This window comes from Oncorhynchus clarkii, chromosome 5 (assembly GCF_045791955.1).
Source record: "Oncorhynchus clarkii lewisi isolate Uvic-CL-2024 chromosome 5, UVic_Ocla_1.0, whole genome shotgun sequence".
Taxonomy (NCBI): Eukaryota; Metazoa; Chordata; class Actinopteri; order Salmoniformes; family Salmonidae; genus Oncorhynchus; species Oncorhynchus clarkii.
This window is the reverse complement of record NC_092151.1, coordinates 25,304,359-25,328,960: the sequence shown is the minus strand read 5'-3', so window position 1 is coordinate 25,328,960 and position 24,602 is coordinate 25,304,359. Positions and strand designations below refer to the sequence as shown.

General features: G+C 42.3%; 1 protein-coding gene across 1 annotated transcript in view; it reads right to left on the bottom strand.

Moving 5' to 3' along the window:
- LOC139409911 (whirlin a) overlaps positions 1 to 24,602 on the bottom strand; it is a 135,079-nt gene that overhangs the window by 59,942 nt on the left and 50,535 nt on the right. Inside the window, exons 2-3 of the mRNA XM_071155323.1 lie at positions 19,487 to 19,705; positions 18,895 to 19,020 (exon numbers count right to left, since the gene is read on the bottom strand). Of these exons, the coding sequence (XP_071011424.1) occupies positions 18,895 to 19,020; positions 19,487 to 19,705 (345 nt within the window). The remainder of the gene's footprint in view (positions 1 to 18,894; positions 19,021 to 19,486; positions 19,706 to 24,602) is intronic.

Here is a 24,602-nt window from a genome sequence, read left to right as displayed (position 1 = left end):
ACCTCCTGAGGTGGAAGAGGCACTATCGCACCTTCTTCACGATTGAATGGAGGTGTGTGGACCATTTAAATTCTTAGTGATTTGGACACTGAGGAACTTGGAGCTCTCGACCCGCTCCACTGCAGCCCCGTCGATGTGGATGGGGGAGTGTTCGGCCCCCCATTTCCTGCAGTCCACGATCAGCTCCTTGGTCTTACTGACGTTGAAGGAGAAGTTGATGTTCCGCCCCACAATGCCACGTCACTGATCTCCTTCCTGCAGGAGGGGACTAAGCCCTGTGGGGCCCCTGTGTTGAGGGTCAGCATGGTGGAGGTGATGTTGCCTACCCTCACCACCTGGGGTCGGACCATCAGGAAGTCCAGGATCCAGCTGCAGAGGGAGGTGTTCAGACCAAGGCTCCTAAGCTTGGTGACGAGCTTGGAGGGGACGATGGTGTTGAAAGCTGAGCTGTAGTCAATGAACAGCATTCTTACACAGGTATTCCTCTTATTTGGGTGGGTGAGGGCAGTGTGGAGTGCAATTCAGATTGCGTCGTCTTTGGATCTGCTGTGGCGGTATGCAAAATGGAGTGGGTCTAGGGTGTCTGGGATGATGGCGTTGATGTGTGCCATAATCAGCCTCTCAAAGCACTTAATGATTACCACAGATGTGAGTGCTACAGTGTGGTGGTCACTGTGATATGAAGCCATACATGCTGACCATACCACCCGGCTTGTGTGATTGAGCATTGCAAAATACATTTACATACACTATATACAGTGTATGCACGCCCAATTATTCAGTTTTTGATTTGTTAAAAAAGTGTGAAATATCCAATAAATGTCGTTCCACTTCATGATTGTGTCCCACTTGTTGTTGATTCTTCACCAAAAAATACAGTTTTATATCTTTATGTTTGAAGCCTGAAATGTGTCAAAAGGTCGCAAAGTTCAAGGGGGCCGAATACTTTCGCAAGGCACTGTATACACAAAAGTATGTGGCCACCCCTTCAAATTAGTGGATTCGGCTATTTCAGCCACACCGTTGCTGACAGGTGTATACAATTGAGCACACAGCCATACAATCTAGATAAACATACATTGGCAGTAGAATGGCTGTATTGAAGAGCTCAGTGACTTTCAACGTGGCACCGTCATAGGATGCCACCTTTCCAACAAGTCAGTTTGTCAAATTTCTGCCCTGCTAGAGCTGTCCCGGTCAACCGTAAGTGCTGTTATTGTGAAGTGGAAACGTCTAGGAGCAACAAAGGCTCAGCCGTGAAGTGGTAGGCCACACAAGCTCACAGAACGGGACTGCCGAGTGCTGAAATCGTCTGTCCTCGGTTGCAACACTTACCGAGTTCCAAACTGCCTCTGGAAGCAACATCAGCACAATAACTGTTTGTCGGGAGCTTCATGAAATGGGTTTACATGGCTGAGCAGCCACACACAAGCCTAGATCACCATGCACAATGCCAAGCGTAGGCTGGAGTGGTGTCATTAGAGTGGTGCCATTAGACTCTGGAGCAGTGGAAATGGGTTCTTTGGAGTGATGACTCAAGCATCGCCAACTGGCAAACTGAGGGACAAATCGGGGTTTGGTGGATGTCAGGGGAACGCTATTTAACCCAATGCATAGTGGCAACTGTAAAGTTTGGTGGATGAGGAATAATGTCTGAGGCTGTATTTCATGGTTTGGCCTAGTACCCTTAGCCTTCCCAGAAGAGTGGACGCTGTTATAGCAGCAAAGGAGGGACCAACTCCACATTAATGTCCATGATTTTGGAATGAGATGTTCAACGAGCAGGTGTCCACATACATTTTATCCAAACTACTCGAGAGTGTCTGCATAGCCAGGCTCTAAAACATAACTTGGTTCTAGTCCCTCCTCTCCCATCTCCTCATTGGTTTTTAGGAGCAATTACTGTACCCAGGTGGGTGATGAAAGATGAACTGAGGTCCACACTCCAGTCCAGTAATCCACAGAAATCCACAGAAGAAGAAGAAGCAGACTGAAGGAGGAGAGATCACTAGAAAGAAACAAGGTTTCCGCTTTGATCTGTGGATTAATTGTCGGAGTAGAGAACACATGATTGTGTAAAATGGGTTCTACAAAGATCCAAGAATAATAACAAATAACAACCTAATGTTTATATCCCTTGACAAATTAGCTAGCAACAACAAGCTAGCTAGCTAAATGTCCATAAATGTGTCATGTGTGTTTCAACCTGTCCTCAAATTAATATAGTTGTTTCAGAGTTCGTTTTGATATTTCAACCTGCGTGTCCTGATCACGTCTGGTGGGGATAGACAAACTCAACATGTGCATGATGGCACACATGGACGCACGCCTGGAGCAGGTTTGGTCATCATGTTAGAGTTCCTGGGAACAGGAATGATGGTGGTCATCATAAAACATGTGGGGATTACAGACTGGGACAAGGAGAGGTTGAAAATTACCGTGAATATACCTACCAGCTGTTCTGAGAATGCACCCTGAAATACCATTGGGCCCCGCGGCCTTGTGGGTATTGACCTGATTAAAGACTTCACTCACGTCGGCCTTGGAGAGCGAGATTTCCAAATCTTCTGGATCTGCAGCGAACCTCACACCCGGCTCAATGTTGTTATTGTCAAAGCGTGCCGAAAATGCATGGATTTCGTCTGGTAGAGAGACATTGTTGGGTCTTCGGTTGGCTCTTCCTTTCTAATCCGTAATTGACTGTAGCCCCTGCCACATGTGCCGGGCGTCGGAGCCTGTGTAATATGATTCCACCTTATTCCTAGATTGTCATTTGATGAGTCTGGTAAGGTCATAGCAGGACGTATTGTACGTGTTCCTGTCCTCAGCAGTAGCATCAGGATTGTTTGCAATAGCTCTGTGTGTGGTGGCCCTGTCCTTTAGTTTAGCACCAACCTCAGTGTTCATCCAGGGCTTTGATTGGGGAAGCAGAGAACCTTCACCGTGGGGACAACGTCCCCGATGCATTTCCAAATGAAGTCAGTGACGCAGGTGGTTAGCTCGTCGGTGTTATCCGCAGTCCTGAAAGTCTTGAAACATATTCCAATCAGCGCTAGCAAAGCAGTCCTGTAGCATAATCTCTGATTCTGGAGACAATTTCTCAACATAGCGAGTCACGGGTAATTCCTGTTTGAGCTTCTGCTTGTAAACAGGAAGCAGGTGTACAGAGTCATGATTTGATTTGCCGAATGGAGGATTAGGGGGGGCCTTGTATTCCAATTGGCTCCTTCATCCCCTCTCCCCCCCTGTAACTATTCCCTAGGTCATTGCTGTAATTGAAAATGTGTTCTCCGTCAACTTACCTGGTAAAATTAGGGTTATATAAAATGTAAATAAATAAAAATGGTATGCTTTCTTGTGGGTAGAATAACAGTGGTCTAGGACTTTATCGGCCCTAGCGGCGAGGGAGACGTGTTGATGGAAGTTGGTCATCACATGTCTTAATAACACAGAATTAAAATCGCTGGCAACCTGAAAAGCAGCGTCTGGATGTAAGTTTTCCTGCTTGGTTATCTTGTACAGTTTGTTAAGTGCCAGCTTGTTATTTTACTTGTCCTGGGGTTGAATGTATAGAACAGTCACTTCCACCATGCTCAAGTCATCACACCAGTTATTGTTGATGAACAGGCAAACCTCCTCCCCCCTGTATTTCCTCGACTCCACTGTTGGCACAGTGAATGGAGAATCCATCGAGTTGGATAGTCATGGGGGATATCTTGTCCGAGAGCCATGTTTCAGAAAAACAGAGAATATTGCAGTTTTGACAGTCCCATTGGTAGCAAATCTGCGATCGGAGGTCATCCATCTTATTATCAAGTGGCCAGTAGAATGTAGGAAAGAGGTGTCCGGTTCTCCCTTCGCCTTAATCTTACCAGGATCTCCCCTCGCCTTAATCTTACCAAGATCTCCACTCGCCTTAATCTTAACAGGATCTCCACTCGCCTTAATCTTAACAGGATCTCCACTCGCCTTAATCTTACCAGGATCTCCCCTCGCCTTAATCTTACCAGGATCTCCACTCGCCTTAATCTTACCAGGATCTCCCCTCGCCTTAATCTTACCAGGATCTCCCCTCTTGCCTCTGTAATGTCAGTGTTTCCACTTGGGTAGCCCAAAAATTGGGTTGAAATTACAAAAAGAGCTCAGGGAAGATGAGTCGAAGTCGAAGCCAGAATTGAGGTAATTAACTGCCGATCTGATGTTCAAAAGTTCTTGATAGCAGATATATTGAGAAAAAAAGGTAAAATAAACGATAAAAGAATCACAAAATATCCATCCAGTACGGTGCCATCTTTCGGCTAATCAATGTGGAGATGAATAATAAGCGACTGTTTTTTCTGAAATATGACTAAGGCTACAAATGAGTACAACTGGATCGATAGCCATGAAACACAGCCCATCGATTCCTCATCTCTCTCCATGTCTTTCTGGTTCTCTTTCTTTCTCTTTGTCTCCCTTTCTCAGCTTGTGTGATAACACAAGCGAGTAAACTCCCAATGCCTTCCATTCTTCTTGCTAACGTGCAATCATTAGAAAATAAAATTGATGACCTATTAACATTATGCTACCAAAGGGTAGATAAAAACTGTAACATCTTCACCAAGACGTGGCTGAACGAAGAAACAGACAATATAGAGCTTCCATGCACCAGCAGAACAGACACGCTGCCTCTGGTAAGACGAGGGGTGGGGGTATGTGTATTTCTGTCAATAACAGCTGGTGTGCAATGTCTAATATTAAAGAAGTCTTGAGGTATTGCTCGCCTGAGGTAGAGAACCTTACGATAAGCTTTTGTCCACACTATCTACAAATCGAGTTCTGTATTATTCGTAGCCGTCTATTTACCACCACAAAGCGAAGCTGGCACTAAGACCACCCTCAACCAACTCTATGAGGTCATCAGCAAAGAAGAAAATGCTCATCCTGAAGCGGCTCCCCTAGTGGCCGGGGACTTTAATGCAGGCAAACTTAAATCAGTTTTACTACATTTTTACCAGCATGTCTACTAGCTATTTGTTTGTTACCTACAGTTGAAGTCGGAAGTTTACATACACTTAGGTTGGAGTCCACAAATTTCTTGTTAACAAACTATAGTTTTGGCAAGTCGGTTAGGACATCTACTTTGTGCATGACAGTATTAATTTTTCCAACAATTGTTTACAGACAGATTATTTAATTTATAATTCACTGTATCACAATTCCAGTGGGTCAGAAGTTTACATACACTAAGTTGACTGTGCCTTTAAACAGCTTGGAATATTCCAGAAAATTATGTCATGGATTTAGAAGCTTCTGATAGGCTAATTGACATAATTCGAGTCAATTGGAGGTGTACCTATGGATGTATTTCAAGGCCTACCTTCAAACTCAGTGCCTCTTTGCTTGACATCATGGGAAAATCAAAAGAAATCAGCCAAGACCTCAGATTTTTTTTTTCAATCTCCACAAGTCTGGTTGATCCTTGGGAGCAATTTCCAAACCCCTGAAGGTACCACGTTCATCTGTACAAACAATAGTAAACAAGTATAAACACCATGGGACCAGCAGCCGTCATACCGCTCAGGAAGGAGACGCATTCTGTCTCCTAGAGATGAACATACTTTGGTGTGAGAAGTGCAAATCAATCCCAGAACAACAGCAAAGAACCTTGTGAAGATGCTGGAGGAAACAGGTACAAAAGTATCTATATCCACAGTAAAACGAGTCCTATATCGGCATAACATGAAAGGCTCCTCAGCAAGGTTGAAGCCACTGCTCCAAAACCGCCATACAAAAGCCAGACTACGGTTTGCAACTGCACGTAGGGACAAAGATCGTACTTTTGTAACTGCACATGGGGACAAAGATTGTACTTCTTGGTGAAATTTTCTCTGGTCTGATGAAACAAAAATAGAACTGTTTGGCCATAATGACCATCGACATGTTTGAAGGAAAAAGGGGTAGGCTGCAAAGCTGAAGAACACCATCCCAACCGTGAAGCATGGGGGTGGCAGCATCATGTTGTGCGGGTGCTTTGCTGCAGGTGGGACTAGTGCACTTCACAAAATAGATGGCATCATGAGGGAGGAAAATTACATGGGTAAATTGAAGCAACATCTCAAGACATCAGTCAGGAAGTCAAAGCTTGGTCGCAAATGGGTCTTCCAACTGGACAATGACCCCAAGCATACTTCCAAAGTTGTGGCAAAATGGCTTAAGGACAACAAAGTCAAGATATTGGAGTGGCCATCACAAAGCCCAGACCTCAATCCTATAGAAAATTTGTGGGCAAAACTAAAAAAGCTTGTGTGAGCAAGGAGGCCTACAAACCTGACTCAGTTACACCAGCTCTGTCAGGAGGAATGAGCCAAAATTCACCCAACTTATTGTGGGAAGCTTGTGGAAGGCTACCCGAAATGTTTGACCCAAGTTAAACAAATTAAACGCAATGCTACCAAATAGTATTTGAGTGTATGTAAACTTCTGACCCACTGGGAATGTGATGAAAGAAATACAAGCTGAAATAACTATTATTCTGACATTTTGTATTCTTAAAATAAAGTGGTGATCCTAACTGACCTAAGGCAGGGAATTTTTACTAGGATTAAATGTCAGGAATTGTGAAAAACTGAGTTTAAATGTATTCAACTGTAAGTATTCACACCCCTAAGTAAATACTTTGTAGGAGCACCTTTGGCAGCAATTACAGCTGTGTCTTTCTGGGTAAATTGCTAAGATTTTCCACACCTGGATTGTGCAACATTTGCAACATTTTTCAAACTCTGTCAAATGGGTTATTGATCATTGCTAGACAACCGTTTTCAGGTCTTGCCAAAGATTTTCAAGTAGATTTGAGCCAAAACTGTAACTCGGCCATTCAGGAACATTCACTGTGTTCTTGGTAAGCAACTTCAGTGTAGATTTAGCCTTGTGTTTTAGGTCATTGTCCTGCTGAAAGGTGAATTAATCTCCCTGTCTGGTGGAAAGCAGACGGCATCAAATTTCCCTCTAAGATTTTGTCTGTGCTTAGCTCCATTATGTTTATTTTTATCCTGAAAAACACTCCAATCCTTACCGATAACAGGCATACCCATAACATGATGCAGCCACCACTATGCTTGAAAATATGAAGAGTGGTACTCGGTAATTTGTTATATTGGACTTGCTCCAAACATAACACTTTGTATTCAGGACAGAAAGGTAATTGCTTTGCCAAATGTTTTACAGTATTACTTTATTGCCTTTTTGCAAACAGTATGCATGTTTTGGAATATTTGTATTCTGTACAGGCTTCATTCTTTTCACTCTGTTAATTAGTTTAATATTGTGGAGTAAATACAATGTTGTTGATCCATCCTCAGTTTTCTCCTATTACAGATAGGCCTTTCAACTCTGTAACTGTTTTAAAGTCACTATTGGCCTCATGATGAAATCCCTGAGTGGTTTCCTTCCTCTCCAGCAACTGAGTTAGGAAGGAAGACTGTATCTTTGTAGTAACTGGGTGTATTGATACACCATCCAAAGTGTAATGAATAACTAGCTTTTTAAATTTTTACCCATGTACCAATAGGTGCCCTTCTTTGCGAGGCATTGGAAAACCTCCATGGTCTTTGTGGTTGAATCTGTGTTTGAAATTCACTGCTCGACTGAGGGACCCTGCAGTACATACAATTGTATGTGTGGGGTACAAAGATGAGGTAGTCGTTCAAAGATTATGTTAAACACTATTATTGCACACAGAGTCCATGCAACTTAGTATGTGACTTGTTAAGCACATTTTTACTCCTAAACATATTTACAGTAGGCTTGCCATAACAAAGGGGTTGAATACTTATTGACTCAAGACATTTCAGCTTTCACTCTAAAATTATGGGCTATAGTGTGTAGGCCAGTGACAAAACATCTTGTTGTAATCCATTTTAAATTCAGGCTGTAACCCAACAAAATGTGGAAAAAGTCAAGGGGTGTGAATTGTTTCTGAAGGCACTATCAGCAAAATTGTATTTACACATAACATACATTTTTATTCAAAGCAACTTAGTCATGCGGGCATACATTTTACATATGGGTGGTCCTGGGAATCGAATCCAATACCCCGACGTTACAAGAGCCATGCTCTACCAATTGAGCTACAAAGGACCACAAAGGACTTTCTGTGTATGCATTCTTGTTGACTCACAGATGAACAAAAGTGTTTTGATTGATTACTGCTAGTGATAAAGTGGCGTTCGACAAACTAAAATGGTTCCAACAGGGCTTTTGCTCCCTTGCACACAGTGCTTTATGTTTGGATGGATTAAGGAACAAAATTTAAATTTGGTTGTTGGGAGGCTTTCCATCCGTCGTGATAATTGATCGTTCTGCTGAATGGTCGGAAAACAAATTAGTGTGCTCAGCTTGGCTCTCAGTCCGACTCCGCACTCTGTTTTACTACACTAGTTCCTCTTAAATGGCCTCTGTGGAAGTCTATAGCATTGTTTGTGTGACTCATCTAAGGAAAGGTTTAATTTAGTCATTTGTGTTGAGTCAGCCTTTGTTGATCATGTTGAATCTCTTGTCTAATTTGTTAAGTAGTGGTGATCTCCTTTGTATGATCATGTTGAATCTCTTTTGTCTAATTTGTTAAGTAGTGGTGTTCTCCTTTGTATGATCGGCAGTGCATTTGTTCAATTCAGTTTAACACCATCCAGTAAAAGTCTGACATCTCAGTTGTCTTTTCTCGGGAGTCTGGCACGATCTAGACATCCACCTCCCTATTTCCCCAACCCCCCTGCTGCCTTTCTTCACTTAGGGAATCCTGTTTTAAAAGACAATTGCTGCATTTCATAGAGCAGAGTTGGACAAATGGGCACGGCGCCAGTCTATATCTAATCTTTTCCCTATTCTTCTTTTCCCTTCAGTGGAGAACAGACGAGAGCGAAATGTCACGGCTGTCCGAGTGTAGAGGAACAGAGGTGGGTGGCCAAATGCCAAACGCTTCTCTGTCACAGCCTGGACCCTTCTACTGTACGGTAGAGGGATGAGAGAAGGAGATAGAGAGGGAGAGACAGAGACAGATGAAGGCAATGAGAGAGAGAGAGATACAGTAAAAGAGACATAAAAAGAGCGAGTTGATACCGAAAAAGACAGCAACACTGAGGCCCAGAGAGGCACAACGAAGTGAAGACACTTCAATCCACAAGATGGGAATAGAGAGTGTCTGACTGTATAGGGATCACTGTCTTGGGATCATTTCATCTCACATCTCCTCATCCCCCTCTCACAGTAAAGCAATGAGTAAACCTACACCGTACAGTACATCACTGTCCCACTCCCACCACTGTATAATCAATGGGATTCATGACAGTGGGTCAGATAAAACAAATACAGGATGCGTCCCAAAATGGCACACTATTCCCTATACAGTGCACTACTGCTATATAGTGCACTACTTTTGACCAAAGCTCTATAGTCCCTGGTCAGCACTGGTCAAATGTAGTGCACTATATAGGGAATAGTGTGCCTTTTGTGACGTACGCACAGTGTAGGGAAGAAAGACACTTCAAAGGGGAACTAATAGGATGTCTGTTCAGCTCTCCTCACCTGAGACATGTGCTCTCTAACCCCATAGAGTCACTGTGTTGGGTGTGTGTTTTTTATATTGTAGCTCAACCTTTTCTTACTGCTATGAGATCAGCTCTGGTCAGCTTTCAACTCTCTCTCCCATCTGATTCACTTAACATGCCATGCCTTCATCAAAATCCTGATTTAGTTCATACAGGTTGTGTATTGGTCAGAGAGCCACTGTGATATACCATTAATCCAGTGGTGGGTGGAGATATAGAAGTAAAATCAAATTGAATGGCTGGAATGGGATAAAGGAATGGTATGCGTTTGATACCTTTCCATTCAGTCCATTCCAGCCATTAAAATGAGTTGTCCCCCTATATCTCCACCCACCAATTTTCCAAGCTGGTTAAAGGCACAGTCAACTTAGTGTGTGTAAACTTCTGACCCACTGGAATTGTGATACAGTGGATTATAAGTGAAATAATCTGTCTGTAAACAATTGTTGGAAAAATGACTCGTGTCATGCACAAAGTAGATGTCCTAACCAACTTGCCAAAACTATAGTTTGTTAACAAGAAATTTGTAGAGTGGTTGAAAAACAAGTTTTTATGACTCCAACCTAAGTGTATGTAAACTTCTGACTTCAACTGTATATAAAGGAGACATTTCTGTATTTCAATTCCAAAACATTAAAAAAATTATGGGATAATGTGTGTAAATGGGTGAGAAAAATGTTTTATATTAAACAAATATTTTATCCATTTTGAATTCAGGCTGTACAATGTGGAATAAGTCGAGGGGTATGAATACTTTCTGAAGGCACTCTAGTCTCCACTCTGGTTGGTGTTAGTAGTCAACTGCACTGTTGTCCATAATAGTTTGTCTGCACATACAATGTTCATCAGAGGCGTCAAACCCATATGTCGTGTTAAAAAAAAGTATGTTGTTGTTGTTTCTCAGTGTTACCTCTAACCACAGCAGTTTTATGAAGTTGGCTTTAGCTAGACAAGATAGGTTCAGAGTAGCTAGTTTGTTTAACTACCTTAGCTGGCATGCCTGCTGGCAATGTTGGTAGCCTTTAAAAAAGCAAGCAAAAACTAAATGTACTGAATAAGACTCTTTTACCCAGATTTTTACAGAGAAGCATATTTAGTTTCTTTAAAAAACAAATCACTAGTCAGGAGGATACAGACAGCTCAAGAGGTGTGCAGACAGCTTAGATATGCAGACAGCTTAGGTATACAGACAGCTCAAGAGGTATGCAGACAGCTCAAGAGGTATGCAGACAGCTCAAGAGGTATGCAGACAGCTTAGGTATGCAGAAAAAGCTGTTTCAGGTGTTCGAAAAATGCGAACCACCTCCCAGCCATCCTCACATACTTTGTGCCTCTTTAGAGTTTTGGGGTGTTTGATGCCCCTGGAGTTCATTAAAGGACAGCCTTAGTGTCAGCAGGAGTTGTTTCATCCGTAGCTCTGACACTGTGTTATTGTATTGATGCTGGTGCGCTTGGCATGACCTTTCTCAAGACATTGAATTCAATTAGACTGAAGCAGCCAGGTGTCATGAAAAGGGCAAACGACTGTCAGTAGCCGTTTCCACCATGGAGAAAGCTGTCTCTGGGCAGAGCACTTTACCAGCAAAGACCCATACTGTGTCCCAAATGGAACCCTATTCCCTATTTAGTGCACTACTTTAAACCAGAGCCCATGGGGAATCGGGTGCCATTTGGGAAACTAGCTAGCTGTTATAAACACCCCAACACTTTACAACAACACTTACAACACTTACAAGGCCTCTGGAGTGTAGAGCCATAAGGCTGGAGAGTAAAGCCATAAGGAAGCTTTTACAAACCCCAGTCATTTGGTGTGCAGAGAGAAAGGGAGAGAGAGAGACAGACCGAGACAGTGCTGCCACCATGACTGGTTGGGATGTTTTTATACAAGCCTGGCAGGGATTGAACTGAGCAAATCCATCATCCCAATGCTAGATGACACACAGTAACCGTACAGTCATCCCCTGGTTAATATGACTACAGTTAGAAGGACTTTCATTCCTGTCGGGGGCTGTGGACACTGTGTACAATAATATTCCAAAATATATTTTAGAATTTAGACATAAATGGATTGAAGGCCCCCTCCAGAGTGAATTACAGAGCTATAATCAACATGTCATTCATTTACAGAGGGATAACAACAGGAATAAACCCACAAGATGACTTACATTCTCAATGATGCAGAGTCACATCCCAACGGGGATTTAAAGACACCCTATGTGTCCCAAATGGCACCCTATTCCCTATTTGGTGCACTGCTTTTGACCAGGGCCCATGGCACTGTGAAGTTTAATGTATCATTATTTAAAAGTTCGCCCCATAAGCTTTACAACAAATAACAACCATCATTGCTAGCTGTAAGCATCTCTGACTGACCCCATCTTGGTGAATGAGGTGCTACTTCTGAACATGACCAGTGGGTCGTAGCTGTGTGTTACCCTGTTAGTGTTACCTTCCATGCTATCCCACTGTCCTAGGGCTCTATTTTCGGCTGGTGGTAAGGAGGCACAAGTGTCAAAAGCACGTTAGTTTGCAATTTCATCGTGTGAAAACTGGTGCACTGGCATTTTCTAGCCCTAACACCAGGTTCGGCAATTTACTTGTCCAACATCAGCTGAGGTTGGAGGGGTGGCTATATTTGAGGCGTGTCCTTAAAAACACACGCCAAGGTGACAATTTCATGCAGCGCTAATGGGGCATTTTAAGACCCACACAAACATGTTGTTAAAGGTAACACAGTTGATAATGTCATGGATTTAGAGAGCAGAAGTGTAGCCTATCCAGCCAGTGTCCATGGATGAGAGATATGCATTTTCTGTTGGTGAATCTCGTTTTTAGAAACATAAAAAACTTTGGTTTTCCCCCCATTTTGTTTAATTTGATTAAAAACCAAGCATAGCTTACCCTCCACTTAATCAATGCTGGTTTAGCATAAAGTGATTTTAAATGGTCTACTGAGAGTGCTTTGAAATAATTTTGAGGTTTTTGCCCTCATGATTATTTACTCCTGTCTGTCCTGTGAGCGCCCCGGTGGCCCTTAAATTAAAATGAGAAAACCCTGGTGTCCATCGAGTCAACTGTCAGTTGGGCCTGGGCTTTGATCTGTGGCCCTCCAGGCTGCAATTAACCATCCATCACAATTCACATACCTGCATACTTCATTCCGATTGTTCGAGTAGGCTATCCACACTCTTAGAATTTTTTTCTCCCTTATAGAACCAAAAAAGGTTATATTGCTTGCTTCATATATGGTACCCCAAAAAGTTATATGCAGAACCCTTTTATAGGATTTGAACAGAACCCATGAGGTTCTTCTTCACTGAACCAAAATGGTTCCATATAGAACTCTGCATGGTGCCATTTATGAATTATTTAATAAACAGTAAAGTTATGGACAAAAGAATACCAGCATAGTTTTTAGAAAGTGTCATTATATGCATAGTTTGGAAATATGCACTGGTAGCCAGAGAGGCATCTCTTTGTTTGAATGACATGCCCAGATGACTATAGCCCCGTCGCGCTCACTTCGGTCATCATGAAGTGCTTTGAGAGGCTGATCATGGCCCACATCAAGGCTGGCATGCCAGGCACACTGGACCCACTCCAATGTGCTTACTGCTCCAACACAGCAGATTCATGGAAGATGCCATTTCCACCGCTATTCACACGGTCGTAACACATCTGGACAAGAGGATTACCTATGTGAGAATGCTGTTCATTGACTACAGTTCCGCACCACCCTCTGCAAATGGATCCTGGACTTCCTGACGGGCAGACACCTCCTCCACACTGACTCTTAACACAGGGCACCCCAGTCCTCTGCTGTACTCCCTGTTCACATACGACTACATGGCTTTGCACGACATCAACCCCATCATCATGTTTGCTGTCGACACCACGGTTGTAGGCCTGATAACCAACAACCACAAGTCAGCTTATAGGGAGGAAGTGAACTAGCATTGTGGTGTCATGACAATATCAGCAAAACAAAGGAATTAATTGTTGACTTCAGGAAGCAGAGTAGGGAACATGCCCTGATCCACATCAATGGGGCTGTAGTAGAGAGAGTCATGAGTTTTAAGTTATTCGGCGTCCACATCACCGAGGACCATGGACCAACAACACCACCATTCTTGTCAAGAGGGTGCAACAGTGTCTTTACTTCCTAAGGTGGCTGAAGAAATTCGGCACGCCTCTCCACAAACTACCGCTGCACCATTGAGAGTGTTCTGACCGGTTGCATCACGGTGTGATACGGAAATTGCTCCATCCACGACTGCAAAGCCCTGCAGCGGGTGGTGAAGATCACTGGAACCATGCTTCCATCCAACCAGGACATCTACTCAAAACAGGGCCTGAGCATGAGGCATCATCGAAGACCCCACACACCCCAGCCATGTGCTGTTCTCTGGGCAGAACATTCTGGACTAATATTGAGGGTGATAATGTGTTCAGAGCTGACAAACAGGGTACAGATGGTGGAGTAGCCATTCTTATTAAAGTCCTTTCTCTGTCTCTTTACTGAAATTAATTTATCTTGCCAAATAACTTTAGCTGCTATCTTTATGCCTTTGTCTGGGGAAAAATGTTTCCATAACTGTTATAGGAGTATATCGTCCTCTCTCAGCTAACCGTTGTGCACTCGAGGAGTTAACTAGTTTGTCTTCTTTTACTAAATCAGAAATTATTATGCTGGGTGACCTAAATTATAATTGGAAATTGCAGGCTTTAGACAATCTAAAAGGCGTGTAATGATCTCAACCAAACTCAGCTGGTGACTAAGCCTACACAGTTCAACCCCAAAGATCCTTCAAAGTTAACTCTGATTGATTGTATTTTACAGAATACACCAAAGAAATATGCTTCTACTGGTGTCTTTGCCCAAGACATTAGTGACCTTTGCCCAGTTGTTTGTGGTAGAGATGTGAGAATACAAAAATTGAAGCCTTGTATCATCACAACGAGGAACTTTAAAAACTTCAGTGAAAAGGCTTTTTTTCATGATGTTTATTTTAGTGACCTTGATTGTGTTTCAGCTATCCCTTTACCTGATATAGCTTTGAGCCTTTTTGATGATGTCTTCAATACTATTGTGGATAATCGTGCTCCATAAAAAAAAATGAAGGGTTAAAGGTAGATCGAATGCCTGGTACACTCCGGAATTATCAGAAGTCATTCATAAAAAAGAGGATGTTTGGGTCAAGGCTAGGAACACAGGCTTAGGCCCGGACTGGTAAGATTTTAAGCAACTGAGGAAACATTGTGTAAAACAAATCAGAAAGGCTAAATCTGATTAATATGTAATGTTTTTTTCAGATTGTAATGGGAACCTGGCTAAATTCTGGAAAACGGTCAAATCCCTGAAGGGTTCTACTTCCTCCTCTGCCACAACAAATTAATTCAGACACTTGCTTCATTACGGGAAAAAATTACATTAATGATGCATTTAATCACCATGTTATATCAGCGAGCTCTGTCTTTGAAATTACATCTAAGCCTATTCACAATGATATTGGGCTCGACCCTGATAGTGGAAACTTAATGAATTTTCAGGGAAATCAGAGTCAAATATTTTCTTTTAGGCTATTTAAAGAAAAATAAGACCTGGATGCTTAGCTAGCAATAAACATGAAATCAACAGAGGCCGACCAATTGGATCCTGGTCTGCTTAAGTGTGCATCGCCCATCATTGTTGGCTCCATAACACACCATAACACACATTTTTTATTTGCAGTTTTTTATGGTAGGGAAGATAGATGTGTTTGCTTTCTACTAAATGTATTGGTAAGTCATGTATTTAACAAACCTCAAAGTGCTTTTCTTAGGAGTGAATGGTCTGCCTGCAGGCAGCAGGAAGACAGACTGCACGCAGGAAGACAGACTGCACGCAGGCAGCTCGAGATCATTTGATTGACATTTCTGGTTGCCTTGTGAAGTGTTTCGATGTTTTCAATGAGAGCACAAATGCCATTGAGGTTGGCGTTTGAATGCCGTCAGCTGCCACAGTAGACAGGACTTGTCGCCTGAGTTAAATTATTTAAACGTTTGCCATCTGCCGTGCTGTTATATTTCTACCGCATGTTGATTTTCACTGATTGTTTACTGAAATCACCATAGCAATTCATACCGGCATACTGGCTTGCTTTTGCCATCACCCTCTTTCTTGCTTTCTTGTCCCTCTATGGCGACTGGTATGATGTTTTTTAGTTCTGCTTCAGAAGTGGCATTACTTTACAGACAAGATAAATGCCAGTTCAGTGGCGCTTCAAAACTATCTTTAGAGAAGGTGTTGTGGTGCCATTTAAAAAGCCGTAGTGTACCCTTTCAGACAAACAAACATGCCGTATCTGAAAGGGGTACAAGAGTCTGCGGAGCTCCTCCTTTTCCTCACCACTCTACAGAACGCTAACACACAGCTAGAGAAATGATATATTTCACCGGATGTATAAATGTGAAGCATCCGGTTGACGTTTCCACTCATACCATGTCGCAATTGTAAATGAGAACTTGTTCTCAACTTGCCTACCTGGTTAAATAAAGGTGAAATAAAAAAAATAAAAAAATACCAAATATGGTGATGAGAGGAAGCCCAGTGGGAGAAGATGGTGGATTTTGGCCGACATTCTGCAAATCTTCTGAAACATTTTATTTACATACAGTTTTCTGTTTCCAAAACTATATAGAATCTGTAACAAACCGTTTGAACTGTGTTTTGTTGATTTGACCTTTTGCCAAAGTCTGTAAGTTGTTGTTTTGTTTGTATTCAGATTTGGTTAGAATTATACAGTCTTTTAAGACCTTATCAATAACCTACTAAATTGTATCTTGCTTATTAACTATGTTTGGCATGTCTATCCCTAGCCTCTATATCAATGTGAATGCCGTAGTTTAACTATGTATTTCGATATTGAAGCAATGCAATTAGAACAATATGGACTGCAAACATGTTCAACATATTTTGCAAATGGGGCAGGCTAATTAACAAACTAGGCTATAATGGACTAACATTCCAATTGGAGTTGATGACAACGCAATACATAAAATGCCTTCAATACACAACTTGAAGCAACCACGTATTTAACCATGGAGCACATTCTGATTGGCCAGGGAGGGAGCAAGCCTCGACACACCCACAACTTGTTTGTTCAGAAAAACCCAGCCCTTTCACGCCACCGACTGCAAACCATAATTGTGGTAGCAAATATTTCTGACACACCCCCAAACCTACAGAGCTACCGCTATTCACTTAGCTTACCCATTCCATTAGATTTGTTAAAATAGAGGCCCTTGTCTGTATCCCACATGGCACCCTTTTCCCTATGTAGTTCACTACCTTTACCAGGGCCCATAGGGATCTCGTCAAAGGTAGTGTTAAGGGGTGTCAAACTCATTTTACCCCGGGGGCCGCAAAAAGGTCTTCAACGAGGTCCGGAGGGCCAGGTCCGTTCCATAGAGGGGCAAGGGTGGAGATGGACCTGCCTGCTACGCCTGTAATAACCCCATCAGTCAAAGTGTCAGCCCAGCTGGCTCCAGCTGGGAGCTGGGTCTCCCACCACACTGTCCCTCATAACAGTACACAGGGGGCCATTACAGAGCACAGGGCTGGAACATTACAGAAAAACACCAAAATTGACAAAACTATACACTGGAATAGACTATTGTAAAACTTGAATTAATAGCATGGGCTTTTATTTGCTGAAATGTGTGCCATTGGCCAGCTGTTAATTAAAAGGGACAGGTGGCTATTTGAGCCTCAGCATTTAATTGAAGTTTTACGGTAATAACGCACATTAAGGTTGCAGCATACTGTATGGATGCATGTTGAATCCATTGTGTGTGGGAGTGTGTGCGTGTCCGTGTTTTGACCTATGCTCCCTGAAAGTCGTCAAAAGCGTGTGTCTCGGCACCAGGATACCAGGTGTCCATTGAAGCGTTGTTCATTCTCCCCCCTGTCAAAAAAAGGTATGGGCCCAACACATCAGAGACGAGGCTATATTTAGATCCTGCTCCAATGCCTCCCCTTTCTTTTTCCTCATGGCCTAAAGTGAAATGTCTACATGCTGCTCACTAGAACAGAGGACATAACTGGTCCATAGCCATGTCCCCATTTCAATATATTCAGATGACAACATTGCCTTCCCTATCAAATCACATCAAACCACCATGCATCAAAACTCAGAGATGTAAAAAAAAAAAAAAAAAATTACTAGTTGAAGATTTCAGAAAAAACAGAACCAAAACAATCCCCTCCACTCAACAAGCACACACAGGTAAATTGTCTTTAAGATGACAATGAAGCATAAGGAGAAAGCAAGAGAGAGATGGAGTGAGGGAGGGAGATGGACAGAGGTAAAAAGACAAGAGTCTGGAACACAGCAAAGAGAGAGATGGAGTGAGGGAGGGAGATGGACAGAGGTAAAAAGACAAGAGTCTGGAACACAGCAAAGAGAGAGATGGAGTGAGGGAGGGAGATGGACAGAGGTAAAAAGACAAGAGTCTGGAACACAGCAAAGAGAGAGATGGAGTGAGGGAGGGAGATGGACAGAGGTAAAAAGACAAGAGTCTGGAACACAGCAAAGAGAGAGATGGAGTGAGGGAGGGAGATGGACAGAGGTAAAAAGACAAGAGTCTGGAACACAGCAAAGAGAGAGATGGAGTGAGGGAGGGAGATGGACAGAGGTAAAAAGACAAGAGTCTGGAACACAGCAAAGAGAGAGATGGAGAGAAAGAAACAGAAGTATTTTCCCTTGAAGCCCCTCTCGAATGTAATGATGATGTTGAGCCTTTGAGCCTCCTCCATCTTTGTCTACCTCTGTCTCTCGCCCTCCCTCCCGCTCTCTCTCCTGCTCTCGCTTTCTCTCACCCTAAATTTCCCTTGGGAGGTCTTGTCAGTCGCTACTAACACGGAGGATCAATATCCTGCCATGAGTGTGAGCCATTGATGGGAGTCTGATCCTTCAGCAGTGGCCACACTTCAACTGTCTTTCCTGTCCCTTAATGACCTAATGTGTGATAAACTAGGGAGAGAGAGAGAGAGAGAGAGAGAGAGAGAGAGAGAGAGAGAGAGAGAGAGAGAGAGAGAGAGAGATGATATTCAGCATTATGGACAGTTCTGGTGACCTCCTTAATTAACATGCCTGTCTTATCAGACATATTGTGAATGTTTGTATGTGTGTGTGAGTGAGTGCTAGCTGGGTTGGTGGTATTCTCAGAAGCTTGCGCTAGCTAAGGAAATATGTCACAAGAGGTTCAAAAGAAGTGCACTATGTAGGGAAAAGGTGCCATTTGGGACGCAAGCCATGTCGGTGGTTACCTTAAGTCCACCACACTCTGCGGCAGAACCCCGGTCCACTCCGGTGATGTAGATCCCCAAGGCATACTCTGCCCCACCCCGGATCATCAGACCTAGTGAACGGCCATCGTCCAATACCAGGTTCACCTGACAGAGAAGTGGAGGGAGGGGGAGAGAGAGATTTGACATAAAAAAAGCATTCAAAAAGCATCCAGCATTGTCTAAGATTCTGAATGCCCTGTCTTTTTTTACAACAAATTGAGCAGCTATTTGTAAGTGAGTTATTGTTGTCTAAGAAGAGTGAAGTGGACTAATTTGTCGAGACAATAAAACATGATGATTTATGTGAAATCCCTGAACAGCTGAATCTGGAAACGCCCAACACTAAATTACACTCTTAAATGCTAAACTAAGCCGTTTCAGAGGCCAGTGGTAATGTGAATGCTCAGTCTGAGTGGGCACCTGTGTGTGTGTTCAGTGACCTGTCACCCTAACAACCAACCAACTATAGGATCAAACCATGCACATCACAGCAGACCCTACAGAACTAGAGTGCTGGTATATGTGTATTTGTGTGTGTGCGCGTGTGTGTCTACATAGAAAACAGGCTCACCTTCTTCTCATCTCCCTCCTGCAGTATCTGCATGGTGCTGCGTTGTTGGCTGTCGGTGCGTCTCAGGGTGGCACTGCGGTGCTCTGGGAGGTCAGGGGGAGGGGGGACACTGTGACCCTGAGGGTCCACCCAGGTGTACACATGGTTAGTGACATAACCCCCTGGGATACGTCCCACCGACTGCACCGACAGGGACAGCTTCTTACTGCCCTTCAACACCTAGAGAGAGGAGAGGAGAGGAGATGAGAAGGTGGATGAGAGGAGAGGGGGGAGTAGGGGAGGAGAAGAGAGCAGGGGAAAGAGATGAGTCAATATTTCACAAATCATCCAAATCATCTATTCATACATGAGCAAGCACTTCAAAGCACGGAGTACATACAGATCATTCTGGCAATCAATCATACATTCACACATGCAAGCATGCACCTGTGTACACACACACACACACACACACACACACACACACACTTGATATGCTGAGACAAAACACTCTGAGTTGTCCCTCATTGATTTCTGATAGTCTGCTGTAACTGCAATCATGTTTGTGCAATGTGTTGCGTTGAATGCATCCATGTGTGAAAAAATCATACTATTCCTTTGTTGTACTGTCAAACAGTCAGATTCTAAAAAAGCCTGTCTTCCAGACTATTCTCCTAGCGCTGTATGCATCAAGCGTCTCAGAGTAGGAGTGCTGATCTAGGATCAGGTCCCCACTGTCCATGTAATCTTATTCATATATAAACAACTTATAAAGCCCAACACATACAAATAATATAAACAACTTATAAAGCCCCACACATACAAATAATATAAACAACATATAAAGCCCCACACATACAAATAATATAAATAACCTATAAAGCCCCACATATACAAATAATATAAATAACCTATAAAGCCCCACATATACAAATAATATAAATAACCTATAAAGCCCCACATATACAAATAATATAAACAACTTATAAAGCCCCACACATACAAATAATATAAATAACCTATAAAGCCCCACATATACAAATAATATAAATAACCTATAAAGCCCAACACATACAAATAATATAAACAACCTATAAAGCCCCACATATACAAATAATATAAACAACCTATAAAGCCCAACATATACAAATAATATAAACAACATATAAAGCCCCACACATACAAATAATATAAATAACCTATAAAGCCCCACATATACAAATAATATAAACAACTTATAAAGCCCCACACATACAAATAATATAAATAACCTATAAAGCCCCACATATACAAATAATATAAATAACCTATAAAGCCCCACACATACAAATAATATAAACAACCTATAAAGCCCAACACATACAAACAATATAAACAACATATAAAGCCCCACACATACAAATAAAATAAATAACCTATAAAGCCCCACATATACAAATAATATAAATAACCTATAAAGCCCCACATATACAAATAATATAAATAACCTATAAAGCCCCACACATACAAATAATATAAATAACCTATAAAGCCCCACATATACAAATAATATAAATAACCTATAAAGCCCCACACATACAATAATATAAACAACCTATAAAGCCCCACACATACAATAATATAAACAACCTATAAAGCCCCACACATACAATAATATAAATAACCTATTAAGCACAACACATACAATAATATAAATAACCTATTAAGCACAACACATACAATAATATAAAGAACTTATAAAGCACAACACATACTGTACAAATAATCTAAGCCTATGGGGAGGTTTTTCTCTGGTCACCGAGAGGCGGGGCAGGATGGTGCATGTAAAAGTATCTCGCTTGTTTATGAGAGTGGGGGGGCTTATGGGATAAGTGGTGGGGGTGGGCAGATAGAGATATGGGGGGGCTGACAACTACCTGGGTTGATAGGCGGGGGGGGGGGGGGGAGGGGTGGAAACATTTGTTTATTTTTCTTTAAATGTCAATTTTCTTAATACAAAATCCTGTGTGATCAATATGATAATTTCTTTGTATGTATTTATTTAGTTTTTCTTTTGAGTGTCAGCCCACGGGTACATGTAAACTGTTATGTAAACTGAATATATGAATTTAAATGAATACTGGACCTGTTACCCACCCCAACAAAAAATGCCATAACAAATTAAAGCATCTTTATTGTTAAAACCAACACATTTCAGACACAGCCTTCATCAGGGTTTGACACCTGGCTCAGAGCACTAGTTACACTAGTTACAGTTACAGTTCACATTACAATCACAGATGCATAATGAAAGTGCCATTACAAACACTTCTAAATTGATCAATCTCACCTAATAATCTTGGGACCCAAATCTTGTGTCAGCTAGCTGGCTACCTCCATTCTGTCACCAGAGATTACACCTGAAAAGCCTATTGTGGCACTAACATCATCAGTATTCTAGAGGAGGAGATGCAGATAAAGGAACAGACTTCATATTCTAGTGAGTCTGACAGTAAGGGACTAGATGTGCGTCTTTGCCAAGCAGCCTCTGAGTCTGTACTGCTGTGATTTATGTGATCCAACAGGCTCTCTCCCTCTGGTACGTGCCGCCTTGCTGGGCCCAGAAACGTTCCTTTGCATTTAGGGGAAAGAGAATAGGAAGCCGGAAAATTAACTGTTTAGATTAAATGGAAACTGAAAGGGCAGATACAGTTTGGTAGAGTAGTAATTAGGAAGGGGGGATGTGAGGAGAGGCAGAAGTGGGGAAGGTCGAAGGGAGAGAGAGGTGAAAGGAGAAGAGGGGGGTAACAACAGTAATTTAGGGCAGAGCTTCTCTACAGTGGCAGCAGCAGCGGTCCTAATGTGGTGTGTCCCAGCAGGAAAGTACGGACTGGGACGGTGCCTGATGGAGTGCATCGGTAAGGCCCACACCAACGACACATAATGGGTGGTAATGGGAAATAAAGGGAAATAAGAAGAAATGGTAAAGCCAAGTAATATACAGTGGCAATCAGGCAAGACCGTACAAAACAAGTTCCCTAATGAAAATCCAGACACACCCATATATGCTACAGGACCAGTACTATGCATGCGTGTATGTGTGTGTGTGTGTGTGTCTCAGATAAAAGGGTTGTGGTAGGGACAGTTGAAGACCCACATTGAGCCTCTAGAAGGACCAATGGATTTATGCCACCCAGAGAAAAGGCTCTTTCCTTGTATCCTGGTAAAACTGTTTTTTATGGGGCTACGTGGACGTCTTGGCTCCTATAGTGGAAACACTCAAGGCTAATTGTTCCCGGTAATTGGCGTCGCTTGGACGGTTTATTTAACTGGCATGCACACATGAATGCACACACATTGACACACGTGCACACACACACTGCCACTCCCTGTGTATTTACCGCTGTGTCCGAAGGGAATTATAAAACATCTGAGAGATGAACAGGGACGAGGGAAACAGCTCAGTGCTCAGTGAGAAAGAGAGGAATGTGTGTGTGTGGTAACGTTAGCATCGACAGGGGAACAGAAACACAGACGTACTAAACAGAGCATGTGTAAACATTAGCTTAACAAAAGAGGGCCAATTAGGGGATCATAAGAAGTAATTGGGTCTTTGCTGGCAGTGGCATGTGTTTAGAATGTTCAGAATGTGATTATATGATTACAAATGAGAGGGGGAAATACAGTTGGTCCAGAAAGGACATTTGCATTGGTTTGGTATGTTGTATTTATTTAAAAGCAGCAGTTACTCTTCCTGAGGTCCACATGAAACATGACATAATACATAGTACAGAACATTATTAGTCAAGGACTGAACTACATACATTTACAACGTTACACATAGCCTACATATCAGTACATACACATTATATTTAGGTCTAATACATAGCACTGTGCAAATTACAATACATGATGAATAAAATGGCTGTGTCTCTTCACAGTCCTCTTTGTGCAGTAAGCTGTGCTTTTATATGTTTTTTTAAACTGGTTTTATTGCTAGCTTGAGTTACAGAGAGTTCCATGTAGTCATGGCTCTATTTAATACTATACGTTTCCCAGCCTCTGTTCTGGACCTGGGGACTGAAGACAACAGGTCGCATGTCTTTGCTGACCGATGAGTGTCCGAACTGTGCCAGCTGCTTGATCAGACAGTTCGGTACCTTCAACACATCAATACCTCACACAAAGGCCAATAGTGATGCAATCAATCCTCCTCAACTTTGAGCCAGGAGAGATTGAAATGCATGGTACTGACACTTTCCCTCTACATCTGACTGTGATATGTGTTGCTTTGTTCTAGACCAACTGTCCTTCTTTGCCACACATGACCACACAGCTGGGCAGTAGTCCAGGTGTGACAAAACTAGGGCCTGTAGGACGTGTCTGGTCGACTGAGATGTCAAGAAGGCAGAGCAACGCCCTATCATGGACAGACCTCTTCCCATTTTAGTAACCATTGAGTCTATATATGTTTTGACCATGAAAGCTTGCTATCTAGGGTTACACCGAGCAGTTTAGTCTCCTCAACTTGCTCAATAGCCACATAATTCAATAATAGATCTAAATGAGGTTTAGCATTGAGAGAGGGATTTGTCAGAAAAATGATGCTTTTAAGTTGAGATATTTATCACCAGCCTATTGCTAGTTACTATTGATAGTTTCTTGATGGGAGCCTATCAGTAACCGGAAGAAGCAGTTTCATAAATGCTTCAAGTGCAGCGTCCAGATGTTCCTCATTACACACATCAGACCAACAAATATATTTCACATCTTCGACATAGGAATCCTTGCAAAACCTCTTGTATGAGCATTTATACACAATTTTAGGAACTATTACATTATGATCACTACATCCAATGGGTGTGGATCCTGCTTTAGAGCAGATTTCTCCAACATTAGTAAAGTTTTGATCAATAAATGTGGATGATTTATTTCCAGTTATTTTTGTAAATACCCTGGTAGGTTAACTAATGACTTGAACCAGATCACAGTCACTGGTTACAGCTTGGAGCTTCTTTTTCAGTGGGCAGTTTGATGACAACCAGTCAATATTTAGGTCACCTAGAAAATATACCTCTCTATTGATATCACATACATTTTCCAACATTTCACACATATAGTCTAAATACTGACTTTTAGCACTTGGTGGTCTATTGCA